Source organism: Dendropsophus ebraccatus, chromosome 7 (genome assembly GCF_027789765.1).
Source record: "Dendropsophus ebraccatus isolate aDenEbr1 chromosome 7, aDenEbr1.pat, whole genome shotgun sequence".
Taxonomy (NCBI): domain Eukaryota; kingdom Metazoa; phylum Chordata; class Amphibia; order Anura; family Hylidae; genus Dendropsophus; species Dendropsophus ebraccatus.
The window spans coordinates 81,105,405-81,127,360 of NC_091460.1; the positions used below are offsets into that span (position 1 = coordinate 81,105,405).

The 21,956-nt window shown below is 44.0% G+C and overlaps 1 protein-coding gene across 2 annotated transcripts in view; it reads left to right on the forward strand.

Moving 5' to 3' along the window:
- LOC138797536 (probable ATP-dependent RNA helicase DDX60) overlaps positions 1 to 21,956 on the forward strand; it is a 146,957-nt gene that overhangs the window by 29,326 nt on the left and 95,675 nt on the right. Inside the window, exons 4-12 of one of the 2 annotated variants that reach the window (XM_069977827.1) lie at positions 1,459 to 1,648; positions 2,061 to 2,399; positions 3,493 to 3,600; positions 12,100 to 12,210; positions 13,455 to 13,613; positions 14,395 to 14,539; positions 16,344 to 16,496; positions 18,575 to 18,677; positions 18,748 to 18,857. In XM_069977827.1, coding sequence (XP_069833928.1) covers positions 1,459 to 1,648; positions 2,061 to 2,399; positions 3,493 to 3,600; positions 12,100 to 12,210; positions 13,455 to 13,613; positions 14,395 to 14,539; positions 16,344 to 16,496; positions 18,575 to 18,677; positions 18,748 to 18,857 — 1,418 coding nt within the window. Of the gene's footprint in view, positions 1 to 1,458; positions 1,649 to 2,060; positions 2,400 to 3,492; positions 3,601 to 11,190; positions 11,228 to 12,099; positions 12,211 to 13,454; positions 13,614 to 14,394; positions 14,540 to 16,343; positions 16,497 to 18,574; positions 18,678 to 18,747; positions 18,858 to 21,956 lie in introns of those variants that run through there. The other variant, XM_069977828.1, reaches the window with a different exon arrangement.

Consider the following 21,956-nt stretch of genomic DNA (forward strand, 5'->3'; position numbering starts at 1 on the left):
TGTGGTGGTATTAGTCAGTATGCGGTGACATTAGTCAGTATGGAGTGACATTAGTCAGTATGCAGTGACATTAGTCAGTATGCGGTGACATTAGTCAGTATGTGGTGGTATTAGTCATTATGTGGTGGTATTAGTCAGTATGTGGTGGTGGTTTTAAACTCAGCACGGTGACCGGGCCGAAAACAGTCTGTCTCTGAACACTGTGTAGTGGTGACAACCTGTAACTGCAGCACCGCAACATAGTACAGAGAAAAAAGCTTCTGACCCCATTTACTGTGTTATTATCTGTAATACTTCCAATGGAGAAAAGGAAAATCGGAGCACTTCTTTAGAAGCAGCAATCTTAGTCTTTATTCAGCAATCAGGCAATACAGATGAATGTGAAGACTGAACAGGCAACAGCTGTTTCACACGTCACAGCGTGCTTTCTCACAGCCCCCTTATTATCTGTAATTCCAGTCATGGCCGTGATGATACAACATGTAGCCATGCTGCACTCACAACATCGTCTCATAACTTTTCACCGCACAGCGAGTGGGCCTGTGTGCTCTGAAATTCCAGGGCTGATTTTCAGTCCCTTTCCGGCCCTGCTGGACTGTATAGGTCCCGGTTCTATGTACAATAATTCTTACACTTTGGCATAGAGTGCTATGTATTTATAGACCTGCATATCTGATTCACCTGCTTTTGTCTGTTCAGAGCTTTGTTTATTACCTCTGTTATGTCGTTTCTTTTTTTGGGCAGCTGTTCTGCCTGTTGTTTTTTATGGCATTCTTGAACATATATATTCTGTATATGACCTAACCAATGCCAGTATTGGTATGTATTTTTCTCTGTATCACATGTTCTCTTTTTCATGTGCATCTCCTTAATAAAACTGAGTTTAATAAACAAAAGCACTAGTGTCAATGATCTACAAGTACTTCTACCTGTCTACCTCAGGCTCCACAAAAAGTAGATGTTATACTAAAAATGATTGGCTACCCCTTGCCTTGAGGAAGGAGTGTGTCACCCCATGTAAAAAAACAAAAACAAAAACTGTAACACTATGGAAATATTGTTTGGATGTCTGTCTGTAGATATGTCATAGGGAAAATGATCTGCAGTAACTGCTTACTATGAGAGATCCAGTTATTTATTTGGATTTGGGGAATTTTTATTACCTAAAAGAAAGACCTTTATCCCAGGTTATTTCCTCTAAATTTACTTATCATAATACCAGGGTGAATTAATTAGGTTGTATATTATTTTAATCTTGCTGACCACTCACACACTGGCAATATCTATAGCAGGCCATACTTACTAGATATTGTAAGTCAAATTCACTAATTTTGTGTCATTTTAGCTGGTCCAAGATCAAAATACTACTGTATATAGATGCTTTGGCCAAAGTTATGATATCCTATGCACATCAACAGGGCTCTTGTTGACTACATCTGTTTTGTCTTCTTTCTTCAGCTTTGCAAGTCTTCTTAATGATTATGTGGAATCTGATATCTTTGTCATTGATGGAGATTCATTATTATTATCCTGTGCTTCTGATGGATCCCTGAAAAAAGGACAGAGTTTACATTTTTTCTTCTTGGTGGAACGTTTCTTGCTTAATTTAGCAGTCAAAGGAGCAAGATATGTTGTTGTCTTCTTCCAGGTTGGTAACTAGTGCTTATGCAAACTTGGCATTGTGCCATCCAACAACATGGAATCCTTGTGATTTACAGCTAATGAAATAACTAATAGCTGAGCGTTCAGTCACAACAGTAATATTTGAGAGGCCAGAGTGAAAAAAAAATAAAGGTCCTGGTGTGTTTTACAAGACCCTAGTTGCTCTAAGGCCATGGTCACACTCACACACAGTAAAATTAAAGAATAAAACAGCCGTATTTTAATATAATAATGTGCTCCATTCAAGTCAATAGAAAATTGGATGACAGTGAACATACTGTTTTCACTTTGCATTGTTGTAGTTTGCATTGATTCCTTCCTGAAAATATTCAAACATATAGTACATTCAGGATATCACCTCCAGTGTTTGTTATACATGTGTTTTGTGCCATTCACAGGATATGGAAGAAACATATTCCCAGTATTCTGGGTTAAAGTCTCTACGTACTCAACTAAAAATTCATCTGTCGGAAAATACAGGCACAACTGTATACACATTCTCAAACTTTCTGTCTGTGCAATGGAAACTTTTCCTCAGGGATCGGTCTCCATACTTTTTAATGGTTTCTGATGAAGGGAAGACTTCTGAGCAAACATGTTTTTTAAATATGCTTATGTTAGATTCTCTGGCAAACAACATTGATGCTGTGCTTATTGCTGGGCAAGAAAGTGATCACCTCAGGGTATATGGATACCATATCAAATCTTCACTAATAACCAAAAAAATCATAGAAAAGGTAAGAACAAGTTTATGGACTAGTCTCCAAGTCTTAAATAATGCTGTAATGTAAAGAAATGTAAGTAAAATAAGAATTGCCACTGTAATAGCCATGAAGCTGGTGAAATGGAGGGCCCAGGACAAACTATTCATTTCAAGAATGGCCAACAATGGGTAAATGAAAGGCTGCATGTTATAGGAAAATTACAGACTGTTAGGGACCTTTTACATGGGCTGATTTGGCAAGAAGCGAAACACTCTTGGACGATAATCAGCCCTTGTAAAAGTGTCAGTGATCAGTTGCAGAGCAGGAAAATGCCTGATTCTTGGCTGATCACATCTTTTGTGCTGTGCCAAAATATATCACTATTGGCCACACATCTCCCTGTGAAAATGTGCAGCTGACAAATATATATGCAAATGGCTGCACGAATGATACTGGCATCATTAGTGCGGCCCAGCAGCGTGATTGGTTGTGCTTTCTGTAGGCACTGCAAATAAGCCCCGATCTTACTGATCTGCACTTGTTTGCTTCTGTGGGCAGCCCCATATTAGGCTGTGTAAAAGGACCTCCAAAGTAGCTCAGTCCACTCCAGACAAGGGGCATTTATTTGGGAGTAGGTCTGTGTTTGTGACCTTTTAGACTTAATTTATAATGGGACTGTTATTGGGTGTTTACAATGCAAACATAATGTGATGTTACACCAGTCATTTTAGTAAAAAAAAACAAACGAATAAAATAATATATTAGACACAAGAATAATTTTATATGTTTGTGCTAAAACATTACTTATGTACTTGTCAGAAGCATCTTTGTCAGACAGGCATAAAATCAGTTGGTAGAGTAGTAAAGTTACCCCTTTTCTACCCCTTGCTTATTTTCCCAACTGTGTGTATACTGTACATGAGATGGATTTCCAAGGCCACAGTTTGCTATGCTCACATTTTAGCAATTATTTCTTCATGGCCCCAGTCATACATCCTTTATCTAGCAGCTAAGTAAATGTTCACGAAATGTTAAAATCAGAATAAACAACTTATAACTAAATCTATCAATGTAAGTCAATAAATGTATGCTATCAGACTAAATTTCCTCTTTCCCCTTTCTTTAGACAAAGAAAAACTTTAAAGGAACACTTAAAACAATTCTTAGGTTAGAAAAACATAGCACATCCAAACCTATTGTTAAACTTCTCAAGACAATGAACTTCAAGGAACAGGTACAAATTGCAGCCATGTGGTAAAATATGTTAATAACAGCTGTAATATGTGATAATAGTATGTACAGATTTGTTGGTGTGGCCACAGGAGAAAAGATAGGTAATGGGTATGTGACCATTAGCATGCAAAATAACTCTACCTGTTATAGACAATACAGAAGCCCAGATCAGTTAAATAAACTGATCCCCAAATAAAGTGACCTCTGCTCCACTTTTGGCCATAACTGGTAGGGTTAACTTTAAATGCAAATAAACTATCTTCTCTCTAGACCCCCAATGTTACATAATTACATAGTATGGTTGAAAAAAAGACTCATGTACATCAAGTTCAAACAAGGAAGGGATGGATGAAGGAAGGGGGTGGGTGATGGGTACATTCTATACATATGCATTTATGTACTTTTTGGTATAAGAACTTGTCTAAGGCCGTTTTGAAGCCCTCTACTGTTTTTGCTGTGACCAGATCCTGGGGTAGACTGCTCCACATATTCACTGTTCTCATGGTAAAGAAGGCTTTTCACGTCCAGGGATCCAGGCGGAGGCAATGCCCCCTTGTCTTTAGAGGGGGTTTTACCTGCAAAATCTTTTTCCCATATTTCTTGTAGTGGCCATTTATATATTTAAATAAATTCATTAATCATATCTCCCCTTAAACCCCGTAGCCCGGGACCACGGCTATTAGCAGGCACGATTAAATCGCCGTGCCCGCTAATTAAGTAATCAGATGCAGCTGCCAAAGTTGATAGCTGCATCTGATTACTAGTTGCAGCCGTTCTCTGGTGTCTAGTGGGGTGGATCGCTCCCCCGGGACCTTGTCCCGGAGGAGCGATCCACACATCCTTTACCGCCCGGGTGTCTGCGCCGTAATGTCACTGATCCCGGCTCGCCACTCGATTGCTTCCGGCTGCAGCAGCCGGAAGCAATCCAGTGCCTATCTCATTGATCTATGCTGTATAACTATACAGCATAGATCTTAATGAGAGATCAGAGTACTTATTCTAGAAGTCCCCCAGGGGGGCTTCTATTATAAGTGTAAATAATAAAAAAAGAAGTGTTAATAAAAAGCCCCCTCCCCTATTAAAAGTTTGAATCACCCCCCTTTTCCCATGTTATAAATAAAAATAAATAAATAAACATGTTTGTTATCACTGTGTGCATAATCGCCCAAAATATTAAATTATCACATTCTTGATCTCGCATGGTAAACGGCATAAGCGCCAAAAAAAAATATCACAGTGTAAAATTGCACATTTTTAGTCGCATCAAATCCAGAAAAATTTAAATAAAAAGCGATGCAAAAGTCCCATATGCACAATCAAGGTACCGATAGAAAGAACACATCATGGCGCAAAAAATAACACCTCACTCAGCCCCATAGACCAAAGGATAAAAGCACTATAAGCCTGGGAATAGAGTGATTTAAGGAACATATTTTTGTTAACAATGGTTTGAATTTTTTACAGGCCATCAGATACAATAAAAGTTAGACATGTTACATATCATTGTAATCGTAATGACTTGAGGAACATATATAAGAAGACAGTTTTACCTCAGGGCGAACAGCGTAAAAACAAAAACCCTCCAAATAAACAAAATGCGTGTTTTTTTCTTTTTTCGCAGTGTACTTTATGAAAAAAATCAGCCTGTCCTTGCAAAGTACAATTAGTGGCGCAAAAAATAAGGGCTTATGTGGGTTTTTAGGTGAAAAATTGCAAGTGCTGTGGCCTTTTAAGCACAAGGAGGGAAAATAAAAAAAACAAAAAATCGAAATTGGCCCAGTCCTTAAGGGGTTAAACGTCTCTTCTCAAGACTAAACAAGTCCATGCCAGTTTTAACCCTTAGAGGAGCGGGCCAATTTCAATTTTTGCGTTTTCGTTTTTTCCTTTTTGTGCTTAAAAGGCCATAGCAGTTGCATTTTTACACATTTTTACAATGACAGGCTAAATTTTTTGGTGTGTGGTGAAATTGAAAAAAAAATGCATTTCTTTTATTTGTTTTTTTTTGTAACATGTATAACTTTCATTGTATCTGATGGCCTGTAAAAAATTCAAACCATTGTTAACAAATACTGTATAACGCTATAAATAAATAAATTATAACGCTTTTATCCTTTGGTCTATGGATAAATGAGGTGTCATTTTTTGCACCCTGATGTGTTCTTTCTATCGGAACCTTGATTGTGCATATGCGACTTTTTGATCGCTTTTTATTACAATTTTTCTGGATTTGATGCGACCACAAATATGCAATTTAGCACTTTGGGATTTTTTTACACTTACGCCATTTACCGTGCGAGATCAGGAATAAAATTAATTAATAGTTCGGGTGATTATGCATGCGGCGATACCAAACATGTTTGTTTATTTATTTATTAATTATTATTTATAACATGGGAAAAGGGGGGTGATTCACACTTTTATTAGGGGAGGGGGCTTTTTATTAATAACAACTATTTTTTTTTTACTTTTACACTTATACTAGAAGCCCCCCTGGGAGACTTCTAGTATAAGCACACTGATCTCTCATTGAGATCTATGCTGTATACTTATACAGCATAGATCGATGCAGCAGCCGGAAGCAATCGAGTGCCGAGCTGGGATCAGCGTCATTACGGCGCTGAGCCCGGCCGGAGCAGGATGTGTGGATCGCTCCTCTGGGACAACGTCCCGGTGGAGCGATCCACCCCACTAGAGACCAGGGATTGCTGCATACAAGTAATCGGATGCAGATGTCAACTTTGACAGCTGCATCTGATTACTTTATTAGCGGGCATCGGACTGTGCCCGCTAATAGCTGCGGCCCCAGGCTATATGCGGCACCCTGGACCGCGGCGGTTCAGAGCACGGCCCCGCTCTGAACGCTCTGTAAACACGTAGGCGGCCCTGGACCTACATGTAAGTCTAGGGCCGTCTAGGGGTTAATGCGTGAAAATATCCTGCTGGCCTTAGAAGAAGCTGACTGACATTGTGTGCTGTTCTGTAGTCTGTTATCTATGAGTACACCCAGATCCTTCTCTACCAGCGACTCTACCAGTGTAACTCCCCCTAGGACATATGATGCATGTGGGTTATTAGTACCCAGGTGCATAACTTACATTTATCTACATTAAACCTCATTTGCCAAGTAGATACTCAGCCAGTTTCACTTTACACCATTTTTGATAAATCTCCCCCTGTGTAGTTGTGATGCAGTTGCATGATGGTATCGTGGCTGTAAAAGCACTTTGTGGTAAGCTCCACAATATGTAAAAATGATGGCTGCCTTTCATAATGCCTACTGTCATCGCACAAATTACAGAAGTTATTTAAAAAATATCTCACTTTATTTGCGCAATGACATCCGTTATTATGAAAAACGGACATCATTTTTTTTTTTACATAGTGTGAATATAATGCTGTTGTTGTGTCTGAGGCTTATCTAAATATCCCTGCCAAGTTTCGCTGCTATATGATCTTTTTTTGTGGCTGCTGTTCCCTACCGTCCATGTTCTCTTCACTTTCTGTTTCTTATTGTGTTTGCCTGTGAGGTTTAGGTGAGGTGAGGTGAGGTGAGGCCAGCATTCCTTGTGTGCAAGCCAGCCCCCTCAGTAACACCCACTGCTGCTAAGCCAGTCCCCTCAGTAACACCCACTGCTGCTAAGCCAGTCCCCTCAGTAACACCCACTGCTGCTAAGCCAGCCCCCTCAGTAACACCCACTGCTGCTAAGCCAGCCCTCTCAGTAATCCCCACTGCTGCTAAGCCAGCCCCCTCAGCAACTCCCACTGCTGCTAAGACAGTCCCCTCAGTAACACCCACTGCTGCTAAGCCAGCCCCCTCAGTAATCTCCACTGCTGCTAAGCCAGTCCCTTCAGTAACACCCACTGCTGCTAAGCCTGTCCCCTCAGTAACGCCCACTGCTGCTAAGCCAGCCCCCTCAGTAACGCTCACTGCTGCTAAGCCAGCCCCCTCAGTACCGCCCACTGCTGCTAAGCCAGCCCCCTCAGTAACGCCCACTGCTGCTAAGCCAGCCCCCTCAGTAATCTCCACTGCTGCTAAGCCAGTCCCTTCAGTAACACCCACTGCTGCTAAACCAGTCCCCTCAGTAATCCCCACTGCTGCTAAGCCTGTCCCCTCAGTAACGCCCACTGCTGCTAAGCCAGCCCCCTCAGTAACGCCCACTGCTGCTAAGCCAGCCCCCTCAGTAACGCCCACTGCTGCTAAGCCAGCCCCCTCAGTAACGCCCACTGCTGCTAAGCCAGTCCCCTCAGTAATTCCCTCTGCTGCTAAGACAGCCCCCTCAGTAACGCCCACTGCTGCTAAGCCAGCCCTCTCAGTAATCCCCACTGCTGCTAAGCCAGCCCCCTCAGCAACTCCCACTGCTGCTAAGACAGTCCCCTCAGTAACACCCACTGCTGCTAAGCCAGCCCCCTCAGTAATCTCCACTGCTGCTAAGCCAGTCCCTTCAGTAACACCCACTGCTGCTAAGCCTGTCCCCTCAGTAACGCCCACTGCTGCTAAGCCAGCCCCCTCAGTAACGCTCACTGCTGCTAAGCCAGCCCCCTCAGTACCGCCCACTGCTGCTAAGCCAGCCCCCTCAGTAACGCCCACTGCTGCTAAGCCAGCCCCCTCAGTAATCTCCACTGCTGCTAAGCCAGTCCCTTCAGTAACACCCACTGCTGCTAAACCAGTCCCCTCAGTAATCCCCACTGCTGCTAAGCCTGTCCCCTCAGTAACGCCCACTGCTGCTAAGCCAGCCCCCTCAGTAACGCTCACTGCTGCTAAGCCAGCCCCCTCAGTACCGCCCACTGCTGCTAAGCCAGCCCCCTCAGTAACGCCCACTGCTGCTAAGCCAGTCCCCTCAGTAATTCCCTCTGCTGCTAAAACAGCCCCCTCAGTAACGCCCACTGCTGCTAAGACAGCCCACTCCCCACTACCTCAATAAGGCCAATAAGATCAGCCCAGGATATCACATCACACAACCCAACAGACACCCCACAGCCCCTCCTGCCTCAGCCTGTAGAGGGAATATAGCCATCACACAGTGACTTATCAGCACCTGGGAAAGCTGGGTGCTTGTATGTGTAAATCGTACAGGAGGGCATAATTTTATATGTTATTCCTGAACATGTTGTCATCACAATTGTGATCTTATAACAACATGAAGACAGAAGGAGAGTGAGATATACAGAGATAGCAGAAAATGGAGAGACAGAGAGAGGGATGCAAATATACAGAGAGATAAATAATAATGCACTTCTTGATAACAACCACCCAACCAACCCAGGTGTTGATAAACCAAGCTTAGGGTATGTTCACACTGAGCAAATCAAGCAGAATCCCACCACGCTCAGTGTGTCATTGCCGTCTTGGTAGAGCACACGCCTCTGCTGCCGCGGCTCTCCGCTCAAGGAAGTGTCGTGTCAATTCTTTGAGCGGAAAGGGGAGGAAGTGGGCGCGCACCCGCCCTCTCATTCATTCACCGTAGGAGAGCTCTGCCGCAGAATTCCGCCGTATTTGCTCAGTGTGAACACACCTTAAGGCTACAAACCCACTTGGCGGGTCTGCAGCGAGTCCCCTCGCTGCGTATTTGCAGCGAGACTCGCTGCAGATCCCGGCCCTATACTTTTAATGGCAGACAAACACGCAGCAGGGATGTACATCCCTGCTGCGAGTTTGTCTGCAGCCCACCCCATTAACCCTGCCGGAGCTGATACTTCACCTGATCCTGGCTCCGGCGGTTCCCGATGTCTTCAGCAAGCCGGAGCGGGGACCAGGTGAAGTATATGCTCCAGCCAGCCGCCCGCAGCCCCGGCCGCCCGATCGCCCCCCCGCAGCACCGATCGCTAGCACGCCCCCCCCCCCTCAATCGCCCCCCCCTGCAGCCCCGGCCGCTCGGGCGGCCGGGGCTGCAGGGGGGCGTGCGAGCGAGCGATCGGTGCTGCGGGGGGGCGATTGGGGGGGGGCATGCAAGCGATCGGTGCTGCAGGGGGGCGATCGGGCGGCCGGGGCTGCAGGGGGGCATGCGAGCGATCGGTGCTGCGGGGGCGCAATTGGGGGGGCGTGCGATCGGTGCTGCGGGGGGGCGATTGGGCGGCCGGGGCTGCGGGCGGCTGGCTGGAGCATATACTTCACCTGGTCCCCGCTCCGGCTTGCTGAAGACATCGGGAACCGCCGGAGCCGGGATCAGGTGAAGTATCAGCTCCGGCGGCCGGGGGGTTAATGGGGTGGGCTGCAGACAAATTCGCAGCAGGGATGTACATCCCTGCTGCGTGTTTGTCTGCCATTAAAAGTATAGGGCCGGGATCTGCAGCGAGTCTCGCTGCAAATACGCAGCGAAGGGACTTGCTGCAGACCCGCCAAATGGGTTTGTAGCCTAAGAAAGTATTCAGATCATCAGCCACTCACAGGAATTAGGATGAGTTGAAGAGGTGTCTGCACCTAGGAAAGCAGGGTGATGTAAAGTGTGCGATAACACCTTACTCTGTCTCTTTCCTTCTTTTCTCCCCCCCTTTCTTTGTCTCTCAATTCTCTGCTATCTCTGTATTTCTCCCCCTCACACCCGTTCAGTACACATGTTGTTATGAGATGAAATGACAGCCTGTGCAGGAATAACATATACACTTCTACCCTTCAGTCACACATACATACACCCAGCTTTCCCAAGTAGCAGAGTTGTGCAAATAACATGCAGTAATAGACAGATATATGTTAGGGAATTCCACTGGCCCATAAGAAAGTAGAGGACCTGCCTGTGTGAGGAAACAGCAGTATATGCGCTGGGGTGAACCCGCTGAGGGTAGTATTAGTCGGAACACCCGGGTAGCCAGTTGTCAGTTGTTAGGTCACGGTATTGGCACGAGGGGAGCTGACTAACCCACGGGGTCCTGACCATGCGGAGCCCGAGCAATTCTTTGTTGCCCTTAGTCAAGGCACCAATAACTAGACCAATGCCAGGGTTCAGAAACAACGGTAGTTGTGCGTTTACTATAACGGTAGTAGTCAGTAGCAACAGTCTCTCTGGATGCAACCAGGAATAGGTAGACTTGTATATAACTAAGCAGATGAGTGATGCTGCAATAGGCCGTGGTGTGACAGAGTTACTTGGAGTGGAAGGAATCTTAGCGGAGAATGAGAGTAGTAGTTCTTTGAGAATGATGCTGGGCGGAATAGACTGAATAGAAAACTTGCTGTTGATGATGATGAGAGAAGTAGTGACGAAAGAACGACACCCAGATCTTGAAAGACTGAAGAATCTTGAAGATAAGACTGGTCAGGACTGGACCGGAATCTGTCTCTAGAACAGGGGAGCGGATCACCCTGAGTTGCGGCCTAGTTTGGAAGCAGCAGAGCACGCTCTCCCTCCTGAAGGTGGGGGAGAGAACAACACGACCTCCTCTCTTGAGGGTAGAGAGTAGACTACTGAGGTAGAGAGGAAGTGACTAACTGACCCCAGCCAAAAGCTCGAAAGCTATTGGGGTTACTATGGCAGCCAGGGAAGTCACATGACAATGGCCAGTTGCATCATCACACCATTAGAATACAGGCAAAATGAATATACATAGGAAAGCATGAGAAATACCAGACTTGAACACTGGGGGGTGACATAATACAACCAGTTTGCAGTGGCCATTAACCCTTTCCAGTACAGGTACCAGTTAAATACTGATATACACAGAGATATACAAGGATACGGATGTGACAAAGAGAAATCTCCTGTACTGGGATACTGCATATACTGTAGCTGAGAAGATCCCTATATGAGATATTCCCTTAGTTCAGCGTGATCATGTGATCAGTATCCCAACCTGCCTGGTTATTGGCCAGCAAGCACCATGTGACTAACAGGCCAATCAGAAGTGACAGGACAACTGATACAAATTAGCCATGAGGAAGGGGGATGGTTTACAAGCCAGGACAGAGAATCCCCAGCCCAGTGCAGTGACTGAACACTGACAGGCTGACACAAAATGGCTGCACACTGACAGGCTGACACAAAATGGCTGCACACTGACAGGCTGACACAAAATGGCTGCAGCTAGAGATAAGAGGGGAAAACAGCAATAGAAAAATAGAAACTAGAGAACTTCCTGGGCAGCAGCTGAGAGCAGAAAAGTGGCTGAAAACAGAACAGATTAAGCATCCCTATGTGAGTGATGTATCTGCTGGGGAAAGAAATAGAATGATAGTCACAAATGTTACTGTTTAAGGCTACAAACACATTTGCCGTATCCGCAGCAAGTTTCTCCGCAGCCGGAGCGGGACCAGGTGACGGATAGTCTCCAGCGGCCGGTGGGTTAACGGGGCAGGATGCGGACAAACTCGCAGCAGGATGTGCATCCCTGCTGCGAGTTTGTCTGCCATTAAGTGCACAGGGCCTAAGGACCTAAGGGTATATTCACACTTGACAGTTTTACGATAATCATGATAATGGTCACCAACCTCATATGGATGACTACATCCTCATAACAATTGTATATTGCAATCTGTAATAATAGTTTTAATATATTTTTCTTTTTATAGGTGGATAAATGTATTTCTCTTCTTACACATCAGAAGGATGTACGGGCAATCACTTGTGTTGTTGCATGTTCCATGGCGCTGAGAGTACACACCAAATCTGAACCGTTACAGGTACGATCTGCATGTTGCATGAGAATTGGGACCTACCTGCAGCAGCTGGGTTTATCTTCTACTTATACTAATGGAGTTGACAAGTGCTAAAAAACAAATAAATAAATAGACCTACACAGCACCATCTGTAGGCAGCTTTGTACTCAGCATACTGTGAAACAATATTTACTGTAGATGGATGTCCCTGTTTGGCTACTACTTGAGCAATACGGACAAGGAGAAAAAGGAGCCCTGCACCTCACACCTATGCCTGACACTAATGCCACTAGGCTATATTTAAAAACCAACGTCAGGATGTTGGTATATAATTTGATCCAACCATATTGGCCCATGTACCACATGCCGGTCTCCTGGTTCACATGAGATCCCTACACTGACTCACCACCGTCTCAGTCAGCGACCGCCAACCCAGCAAAGCGTGCACAAACAGGGAAGGGAGGCCACAGAACGGCCCTTCAACCCCATTGCTACAGGACCAATCCCCATGAGAGAGGAAAGAGCATGTTCACACTTGTGTCGCTTGGCATCCACTCTCGCGGTGCCTGCGGGGTTCTGGGGGACCCCTTAGGGGTTTGGTCCTGTGACATTGGGGTTCCAGGGCCATTCCATAGCCCCCCTTCACCGCAATGGTTAGCATCCACATCCTCAGTGTCGGATTGGGGTATCTGGGGCCCACCAGAGGAAATGATCCTGGGGGCCCACCAGTGAAGAACCAGTGAGAAACAACATGTCATCAATGTTGGGAAGGTTCTAAAGCTGGGGGCCCACCGGAGGATCTGACACTGCCCATGTTGTTGCTCTCTTACCCCCCACCCCCACCCCACCCCCACCCCACCCCCACCCCCACGGACCTTACTCGCCAGTGGGGGTGCTTTTAACAGCATTTGCCCTGTTGTCAAAATTACCTAGAAAGGGTCCTAGTTCACACACTAGTCTGATACTGTATATATGAAATAGTCTACAATGTTTTTTTTCTTTGTGCCATTTTCTTCATTTTCAGTGCATTTCATGGGTTCATGGGGTTTGTCAAAGCACAGAATGTTCTAGGTATGACATTTTTTCCAGGTATTTTCTTTAGGACTTATAATAATTAAAAATGTGAAAATAAAAACTAAGGGAAAAAAACTATTTTATTATTGTTTTTATGACCAGGAAAGTAGGATACTAGCACAGAATATATACCGTGTATCTACATTCTAACACAAAATCTAAATCATATGAAAGCCTTTTTTCCTTTGTTTAAGGATGACAATATGATCCTGACACTGGAAGAAGCAAGTGACTTATGCAGAATGCTCTGCTTCTGTGTGGGACTCACCATCACTCTGCCACTTCCACAGCGAGCGAAAATAAGAAAACTAAATGCAGAGTGGAACAGCGATGCTATCTCATTTATTAAGCTGGTGAGCATTTACTACATTACAGATGTCAGTGATGCATATTGTGTCATGTCCGAAACACGAGCCAAACACATCCTGTCTTTGTTTCTATGTAAATTCGGAACAAAACACAGGCAATTCTATTGGTGAGTGCCGAGATGTTTTGTGGGTAACCTGTTAAAATCAGCTGGCAACGTATATGTGCACAGGGATCCCTATTTACTTCAATGGCGTGAACATAGCTATTGACCACATTCGGGTCATTTCCCACATGGAAAATTGTGATGTTAATGAGCCCTAACCTGTGTTAATATGAATATGGCCAGCAACATGGGGACAGGGGTTATTTTCTTTAACAGTTATCACTAAAAGGGAACCTGTTGCCAATTTCATGCTGCTCTAACCACAAACAGCATAAAATGCTGACATCCATCCTCTGTACAGTGATATCTGTTTTACTCTGATATGCTGCGTTGTTTGAGAGGAATCAGAATTATAAAGCTGACTAGGAACTATAGCCTCAATGGTTGTGAAAGAGAGCCAGCCAGGGCAAGAAACACAAGGCCCTTCTGTTCTGGATGGAAAAACTTGTCATAATATTGGGGAGCCCATTTAGCTTTTTGCCATGGGACCCTTTTTTTCCCTATTAATACCACTGGTAATATTAGCTAACTGCTCTTCATAGCTAAATTAATGATCATATCTGTATCTTATTATGCATACTATGTATGTTAGGAATAACGTGGTAAACCTATGACATTTACGCTCTGATAATTTTTTTTATTTCCAATTTTTTTTTCTATAGTACAATCTATGTGTGGAATTTGCTTTAACTCATATGATAACTGACATAAAAGATAAGAAGATTGATTGGACTTATGTCTCTGACATAAATGATGATTTACTGCTGAAAAACATTGCATTTTGTTGTGAAAAAGAGAACTGTGCTGGTATGTATGGGCCACAATGCAAAATATGTGCCAGTGTTGTACATACATTGTATGCCATGATGAAAAATGCAAAAAAAAATAAAAGTATTAACGCAGGATTTTAAAAGTATAGGTTTAAAAATTTTCATTCACTAGAGGTTTACAACGAGTGGTATAAGTGCGGTATATACCATATACAGAAACGTAGCCCAAAAAAGCTCTGTAATGTGGCAGAGCTCTGTGCTAAGGTGTATTACAGATCTGTACAAAATGAATCAGTCAGTTTTGTTGGAAATATTGATATTGAAATACTCTATGTACTTGAGCCATACGGGTGACAGATCACTTACCTCAGGGACACCGGCCAAAGATAACACTGTCGGCAGTCTACTAAAGCTCTCAATGCAGGGAAATCCTAGGTACATTGCTCCCCAAGAAATACGAATGCGCAAAAAAAAAGCCTGTGGAACCTCATTCAAGAGTCTTTTGAATGAGGCTCTTTTTTTGCGTATTCCTATATCGCAGGGAGCAATGCACTTAGGATTTCACTGTATTAAGCGGTTTACTCGGCTGCCGACTGTTATCTTTGGCCGGTCTCCCCTGAGATCGGTGATCTGTTTCCCATATGGCTCTACTAGGCATTGTTTCCAACTAGCCAGAATCCTGCTCCACACTGATGAGGGTCAACACCCAGAAACAGCTGTCTGTGGATGGATACCTGGCCTTGGTTCTTCCATTGCCACTATTTTGACTTATAGGGCCACTTAGTATGTTGGTTTTGGTGGTTTCCCTACTTGGCTGGGCCCTTCCTGAAGGGTTATCTGGCTAGTCCTGCATTTTGAGTCTCTTGAATGAGGCTCCACTGGCTTTTTTTTTTGCGTATTCCTATATACTTGAGCAAAGAGGTAGTGCTACAGGCAGTGCAACCAGGAATCACCAAGTAGCCTAGCCTAATGGGAGAAAATGTAAATAGGACCAAGGCTAAGGCTGATTTCACACTGTCATATAATGCAGTTGAAAAGTTTCAAAACCTTTCATTTTTCTCAAATTTTTTTATGTTGAGACCTTATTCTAGAATAAAAAGATATATAAATAAAGGTTTCCCATAGTATTCTGCTCTGAATACCCCATAATCAGAATGTAAAAACAGAATGTTAGAAATGATTGCTAATTTATTGAAAAATAAAAAAATATTGCATTGATTTTTCTCGCAGTATGAAAGTCCCTTTAAGGTTTTTTTGGAAACTCCAGGACATTTTTGGGGGTCTACATTGATAAAATAGCATGAGTGAAGGAGCATTTGAAATCCCAAACTAATATTTAAAGTGTCACTGTCATTTGTAAATACTTTCTACATGTCATAGAGACATGTCAAAAGTTTTGATCGGTCTGGGTCTGAGTGTTCAGGCCCATACCGATTGGGAGAACGAGGCAGGAGAAGACCACACTAAACGCATCCTATCCTGTGATATCAGTGGGCTCCATAGACTTACATAGGCAATCAGACGGAGAGATTGGTACGGGTCTGAATACCTCAGATGTCTCTGACATGTCAAAAGTGTTTACAAACGAGAGTGACACTTTAATGCTGATGAGACATTTAAAGATGGGAAAATAATGGTAAGGTTATGTTCCCACTTTAGGAACATATCAGGGGAACATAGCCATCTTGTTAAAAAAACACAAATGCTAATAAAGATCATGTTCTTTATTAGTGGCCGTCTATTTAACGAGACGGCCATGTTCCCCCAATATGTTTCCTATAAGGAAACATAGCCTGAATGGTATTTTATGTTGGTGCCTTAGTTGCTGTGTTTTCTTGTAGAATTTCAATTGGGAATTGGTAATGAAATAAATCAATTATATAAATGCCTCTGGGACACAGTAGTGAATTTAATCCCTCAAAGTGAACACTTGCAGTCCTATGAACTCCGAATGACATCCAAACCATTTCTCTCAGAAGACTCATCTGTACAAGGTATGGGATGAATAATAACTAGCAATGAGGCTAAGCCTCTGCATTTATATTCATATATATATATATATATATATATATATATATATATATATATATGTATGTGTGAATGAACATTTTGTGTGGTGAGAGTTTGGAAGAAACGGCAGGGTATGTTCTTTTTTGCACAGTGGCTCAGAAAGGCCGATATAGATAAGCAAAACTGCAGTAGGTTCCAGTTTTTGAAATCATAGGCTGTATCCATGTTTTCCAGGCAGCCCTAGGTTACATCAATCTTCTCCATCAACTAGAAGTCAAAAGCTGAGCGATCAAGGTTTCATGAACCCTAACTTAATGTAGTTTTGCTCACCTCTAATGGCCTAGTATCCTCATTCTTCCCAAACCACACAGATGTGAAGTGGCACACCCAAGTTGGTGCCAACAATGTTGAATTATAACCTTTATTACTACCCACAAGGATAGCAAAAAAAAGTATCCAAAAGATAAACATAATTGTCCGTAATCTAGCCTAAAGGCCCTATTCCACCAACAGATCTGACGACAGATTATCTGCTAAAGATTTTAGGACAAACCCAGGAGTGGATTTGAAAAGAGGAGAAATCTCAGTCTTTCCTTTATGACCTGTTCTCTGATTATAGTCTGTTTCTGGGTTTGGCTTAAAATCTTTGGCAGATAATCTGTCGTCAGATCTGTTGGTGGAATAGGGCCTTAAATCTGTACAAAAACACCAAATACCAAATGGGGTTAAAGGGCTTATCCAGTGCTACAAAAACAGTGCTTAGTTCCATTGAAGATAATGGAGCTTAATTGCAAACCGCACCTGATATGTCACTTCTTTTGGCGGATAGCGGAATACGCCAGCCCATAGAATGGTGCCTATGGAGCCAGTGGAAAGGCACGCCCGTGCGCGCGGACACACAACGGAATTCTGCAGACGTTGTTCTCGAGAATTCCGTAGTATGAACCCACCCTTTGAAAGAAAGTGCCAAGCTTTTGTAGCACTGGATAACGCCTTTAAGAAATACAATAGGATGTTATGCTTTAGCAAAATACCTAGGGTCAGATGGACATGCCTTATCCACTTCCCTCAGGGAGGTCCTATGGGGGGCGTAATCTTCTACAGAGAGGCCTAGAAAGCACATCCACTATACGGTAGAAAGTGATTTGTTATTGGAACCGTATGACTATGTTCATGGCAGCATGGCTAAATTTACAAGTGTATTACAGGCACATTCCTGGACCAGTGTTATGGCTAAATGTCCCAACAGCAGGTAGTTTCTCAAACTCACAGCATAGGAATCATAGTTATCAATTATGCTGTGAGTTTGGGTCGTTAAAGGGAACCAATCAGCCCACTGTTACTGGCCGTTACTGGCTTCTCTGCCTGTCACTCATCCCATCCGAGCGCTCTTACAGGCAGAGAGCAGTGACTACACACGAGCTGGGAGCCACGCAGAGGACTACCTGCCCAACTCTGCCTGCTGCACGCCGGCGGATTAAAACTTCATTTTCTCCGGTATAAAGCTTTTGCACAGGAGCTTTATACAGTGCTCCATTGAACCAAATGAGGCTGATTGGTTCCCTTTAAAGAGAATGTACCATCAGGTACACTCTCTTTAAAAATGCACATGAGTCGAATGGCGCCGGCACGGGGAAGCCGTTGATTCTAAAGGTGCTGCGTCATGGAGGGGCGGGGGTTTCCCCCATCCCGGTAACCATTAATTGAATGGTGCCGCACGGGGGAACAGGGCCCTGGTTCAAAAAAAGGACCCGGCGTCCCCATGCCGGTGCCGTTTGACTCATGTGCGATTTTAAAGAGAGTGTACCTGATGGTACATTCTCTTTAAACCTGCATTTAGTCTGGAGCCTCCGGCCATAACTCGGGTGCAAAAATGTTCCTGGTATACACTGAATCAAGCCAATTTCCTTACACGTTGATATACCTAGCACACATGGAGATATGAAGATACCTTGTTAACTTGTTCATTCTATGTTGTCAAATTTCCACTTAGCAACTGGTGCTACTATTAGTATTTTTTTATTAATGTAAATCATTATTCGTTTAATTCTATTTTTCCAAGCTGAAAACAAAGATGTTCTCCCTGTTGGGTTGATACCAATGCGATCTGATGTCATTGAAGATTATGCTGGAGATGTGATAGAGAAACTGCCAGAATTAAGCAGGTATGTAGATTTGTGGGCTGGGCTGTTCACTTTCAAAACAGATATTATATACCTTTATTTCACTGTTTAGAGATGACCCACGTTTTCCCTACTTGATGAACACAGAAACATATGATGAGCTATTGCACTGGCATACAGACCGCCCACTAAGTGATGACTATGACAGGACCAAGTGTGAAGGTGATGTAACAATTATTTAACCCCTTGCCTCCGCAGCCTCTTTTGGCCTTAATGCCTGTTTATGTAGTGATAACTCTGCGATGCTTTTAGTTATTGCGGGTACTTTGAGATATTTTTCATGACATATTCCTCTTTATGTTTGTGGTATACTTTGGTTGATACACAAATTTGAAAAATTTACATTTCTTGTTCTAAGAAAAATAGTCATGTCACATAAACTAATTATTACTGCAACATCTACAACATGTCTGCTTTATGGTGACGTCATTAGGTGAACGTCCTTTTACTTTTTAGGTTGTTAGAGGGCTTCGAAATTTTGCAGCGATTCTTCAAATTTTCAGGAAAATTTAAAATTCAGATTTTTAAGGGACCAGCTCAGTTCTGAAGTGGATTTGTGAGGCCTGTATGTTAGTTACCCCCATAAATCTCTCCACTGTAAAAACTGCACCCCTCAAAGTATTCAAAGTAGCATTTCATTAGTTTATTAACCCTTCAGGTATTTTGCAGAAATTTAAGCAAGTTGCAAGAGAAATTTTTAATTTTAATTTTTTTGGGCAGATATTCCATTTTAATCCATTTTTTCCTCTAACACAGCAAATACTAACTGAGAAATGGAACTCAATATTTATTCCGATTATTCCAATGTTTCTAGAAATCCCCCATATGTGGCCGCAGTGCGTCACCTGACTTAACCACAGGCCGCAGACATGACAGAGACCTGGTGAATTTTCAAGCCTTTTTTATTTCAGTGTTTTTAGCTATTCTACCATGTCACAGAGGCCTTGTGGTGCCAAAATATTTGTGTAGGACACGCTGACATTTCTATCTGTACCATTCTGGGGGGGCATGTGACATCCTGATAATTTTTCATCAATTTTTTTTATGAGGTGGTACAAATAGAAAACACAAATTAGCAGCGATTTTTCATCATTTTTTTTGTATGTTGTTTACTATACGTTACATATGACATGTTATCGTTATTCGTCAGGTTGGTACGATTACAGCAATATCCCTTTTATATAGCTTTTGTTATAGTTTATGGCATTTATACTGTAAATACTGTTTCTGTCTTGCATATTGTAAGAGTGGTAATATTTTTTATTTTTCGTGTATGGAGTTATGGTATGGCTTTTTTCTGTGGCATAAGCTGACGTTTTTCGTGGTACACCTTTTGGGCACATGTGACGTTTTGATAGCTTTTTTTTCTATATTTTTTAGGGAGCGTGATTAACAAAAAAATGCCATTTTGGTTAGTTTTTCAATGGAAGCAGGAGGAGGCTGTGTGAGACAGCCTCCTCCTGCTGCCCGATCGCCGCTAGGGACAGCGGGGGGAGGCAGGGAAAGCATGACATTCCAGGAACATCTGTCTCTGTCTATTGCTTGGTTTACATTACAATTGTGCTGACCATTGCACCTCAAAATGGCAGCCGACCAAAAATACGGCCACAAACAAATGTTGCATGAGCATTCCCTTCTTTCTGCTTTTCCTATGCTCAGTTCCAGTGTGGATGCAGACTAGCCTCGGCGCTGGCTCCTATACACTTTAAAAAATGGAAGCCTGCAATCCTACCAGGGCCGGCCTTTGGCATGTGCAACTACAGGGCGCCTCACTCCTGGCCAGCTGGGGGGCCCTCTGGCAGGTAGAGAGCTAATCGGGACTGCAACTGCTGCCAGACGCCGCTGTCACACACTGAAGGGGGCCACGGTCACTGACAAACACTGAAGTGGGGGCGTCCCTTGAATCCATTTGACACTGTCAGCAGATCTGACGTCACATGTCAGGGACAAGCAGGAGAGAAGAGAGTGCAGGTGCCGCCGGGCTGGAGATATGAGCTTTGGGGGCAGGGAGCTGAGCTGTGTGTGAGGCTGGCTGCTCAGGAAGCTCCCTGTATGTGGAAATAGCCACTACTGGGACCAGAGCATCAGGAGGAGAAAGCTGCTGCTGAGGAGCCATGTGAGAGGTAAGTATCCTTTGTTGTTTTTCTGCTAGACAGGGGAGCTGGGGGTGGTAGTTGTGTGGGGAGCTGTAGTTTTTTGGGGGGCTGGGAGTGGTAGTTTTGTGGGGAGCTGGGGCTGGTAGTTGTGTGTGGAGTTGTAGTTGTTTTGGGGGCTGGGGGTGGCAGTTGAGTGGGTTGCTAGGGGTGGTAGTTGTGTTGGGGGCTGGGGGTGGTAGTTGTGTGGGGAGCTGTAGTCGGGTGGGAGCTGTAGTTGTTTGGGGAGCTATGGGTGTTATTTGTTTGGGGGAGCTGGGGGTGGTAGTTGTGTGGGGGGCTGGGGGTGGTAGTTGTGTGGGGAGCTGGGGGTGGTAGTTGTGTTGGGAGCTGAGGGTGGTAGTTGTGTGGGGAGCTGGGGGGTGCTAGTTGTGTGGGGAGCTGGGGAGTGGTAGTTGTGTGGGGAGCTGGGGGTGGTAGTTGTGTGGGGGGCTGGGGGGGTGATGGGTGCCGCAAAAAAGGTTTTGCACAGGGCGCCATTTACCCTAAGGCCAGCCCTAATTCCTACCTTACTGTAGCAAAATTTCAGAAGCTTCCTGTATCTGTAAATCCAGCATTTTCTATGGGCAAAGCCTGCAAATTCCACACTTCCTTAAAGCGACTCTGTACCCACAATCTGATCCTCCCAAACCACTTGTACCGTCAGATAGCTGCTTTTAATCCAAGATCTGTCCTGGGGTCCGTTCGGCAGGTGATGCAGTTATTGTCCTAAAAAAAAAAACACTTTTAAACTTGCAGCCCTTTGTCAAACTGGCGTGGCCTAGAGTTTGTGTGCCCAAGACTTGCGCCGCCTCTCCGACCTTCCTCATTTGGAATGCCCTGGGCAGGATTTTTCCTATTCATCACTAGTATGAACACTACACAGGTGCCTTAACGATCCAGCACATGTGCAGTGTTCACACAGGTGATGAATAGTAAAAATCCTGCCCAGGGCATTCCTAATGATGAGGAGGGCAGAGAGGAGGGGCGTTGCACTCCTAGGGCGCACACACACTCTAGGTCATGCCAATTTGACACAGGGCTGCAAGTTTAAAAGTTGTTTTTTAGGATAATAACTGCATCCCCTGCCAAAGGGGCTATCCGAAGGTACAAGTGGTTTAGGGGGAGG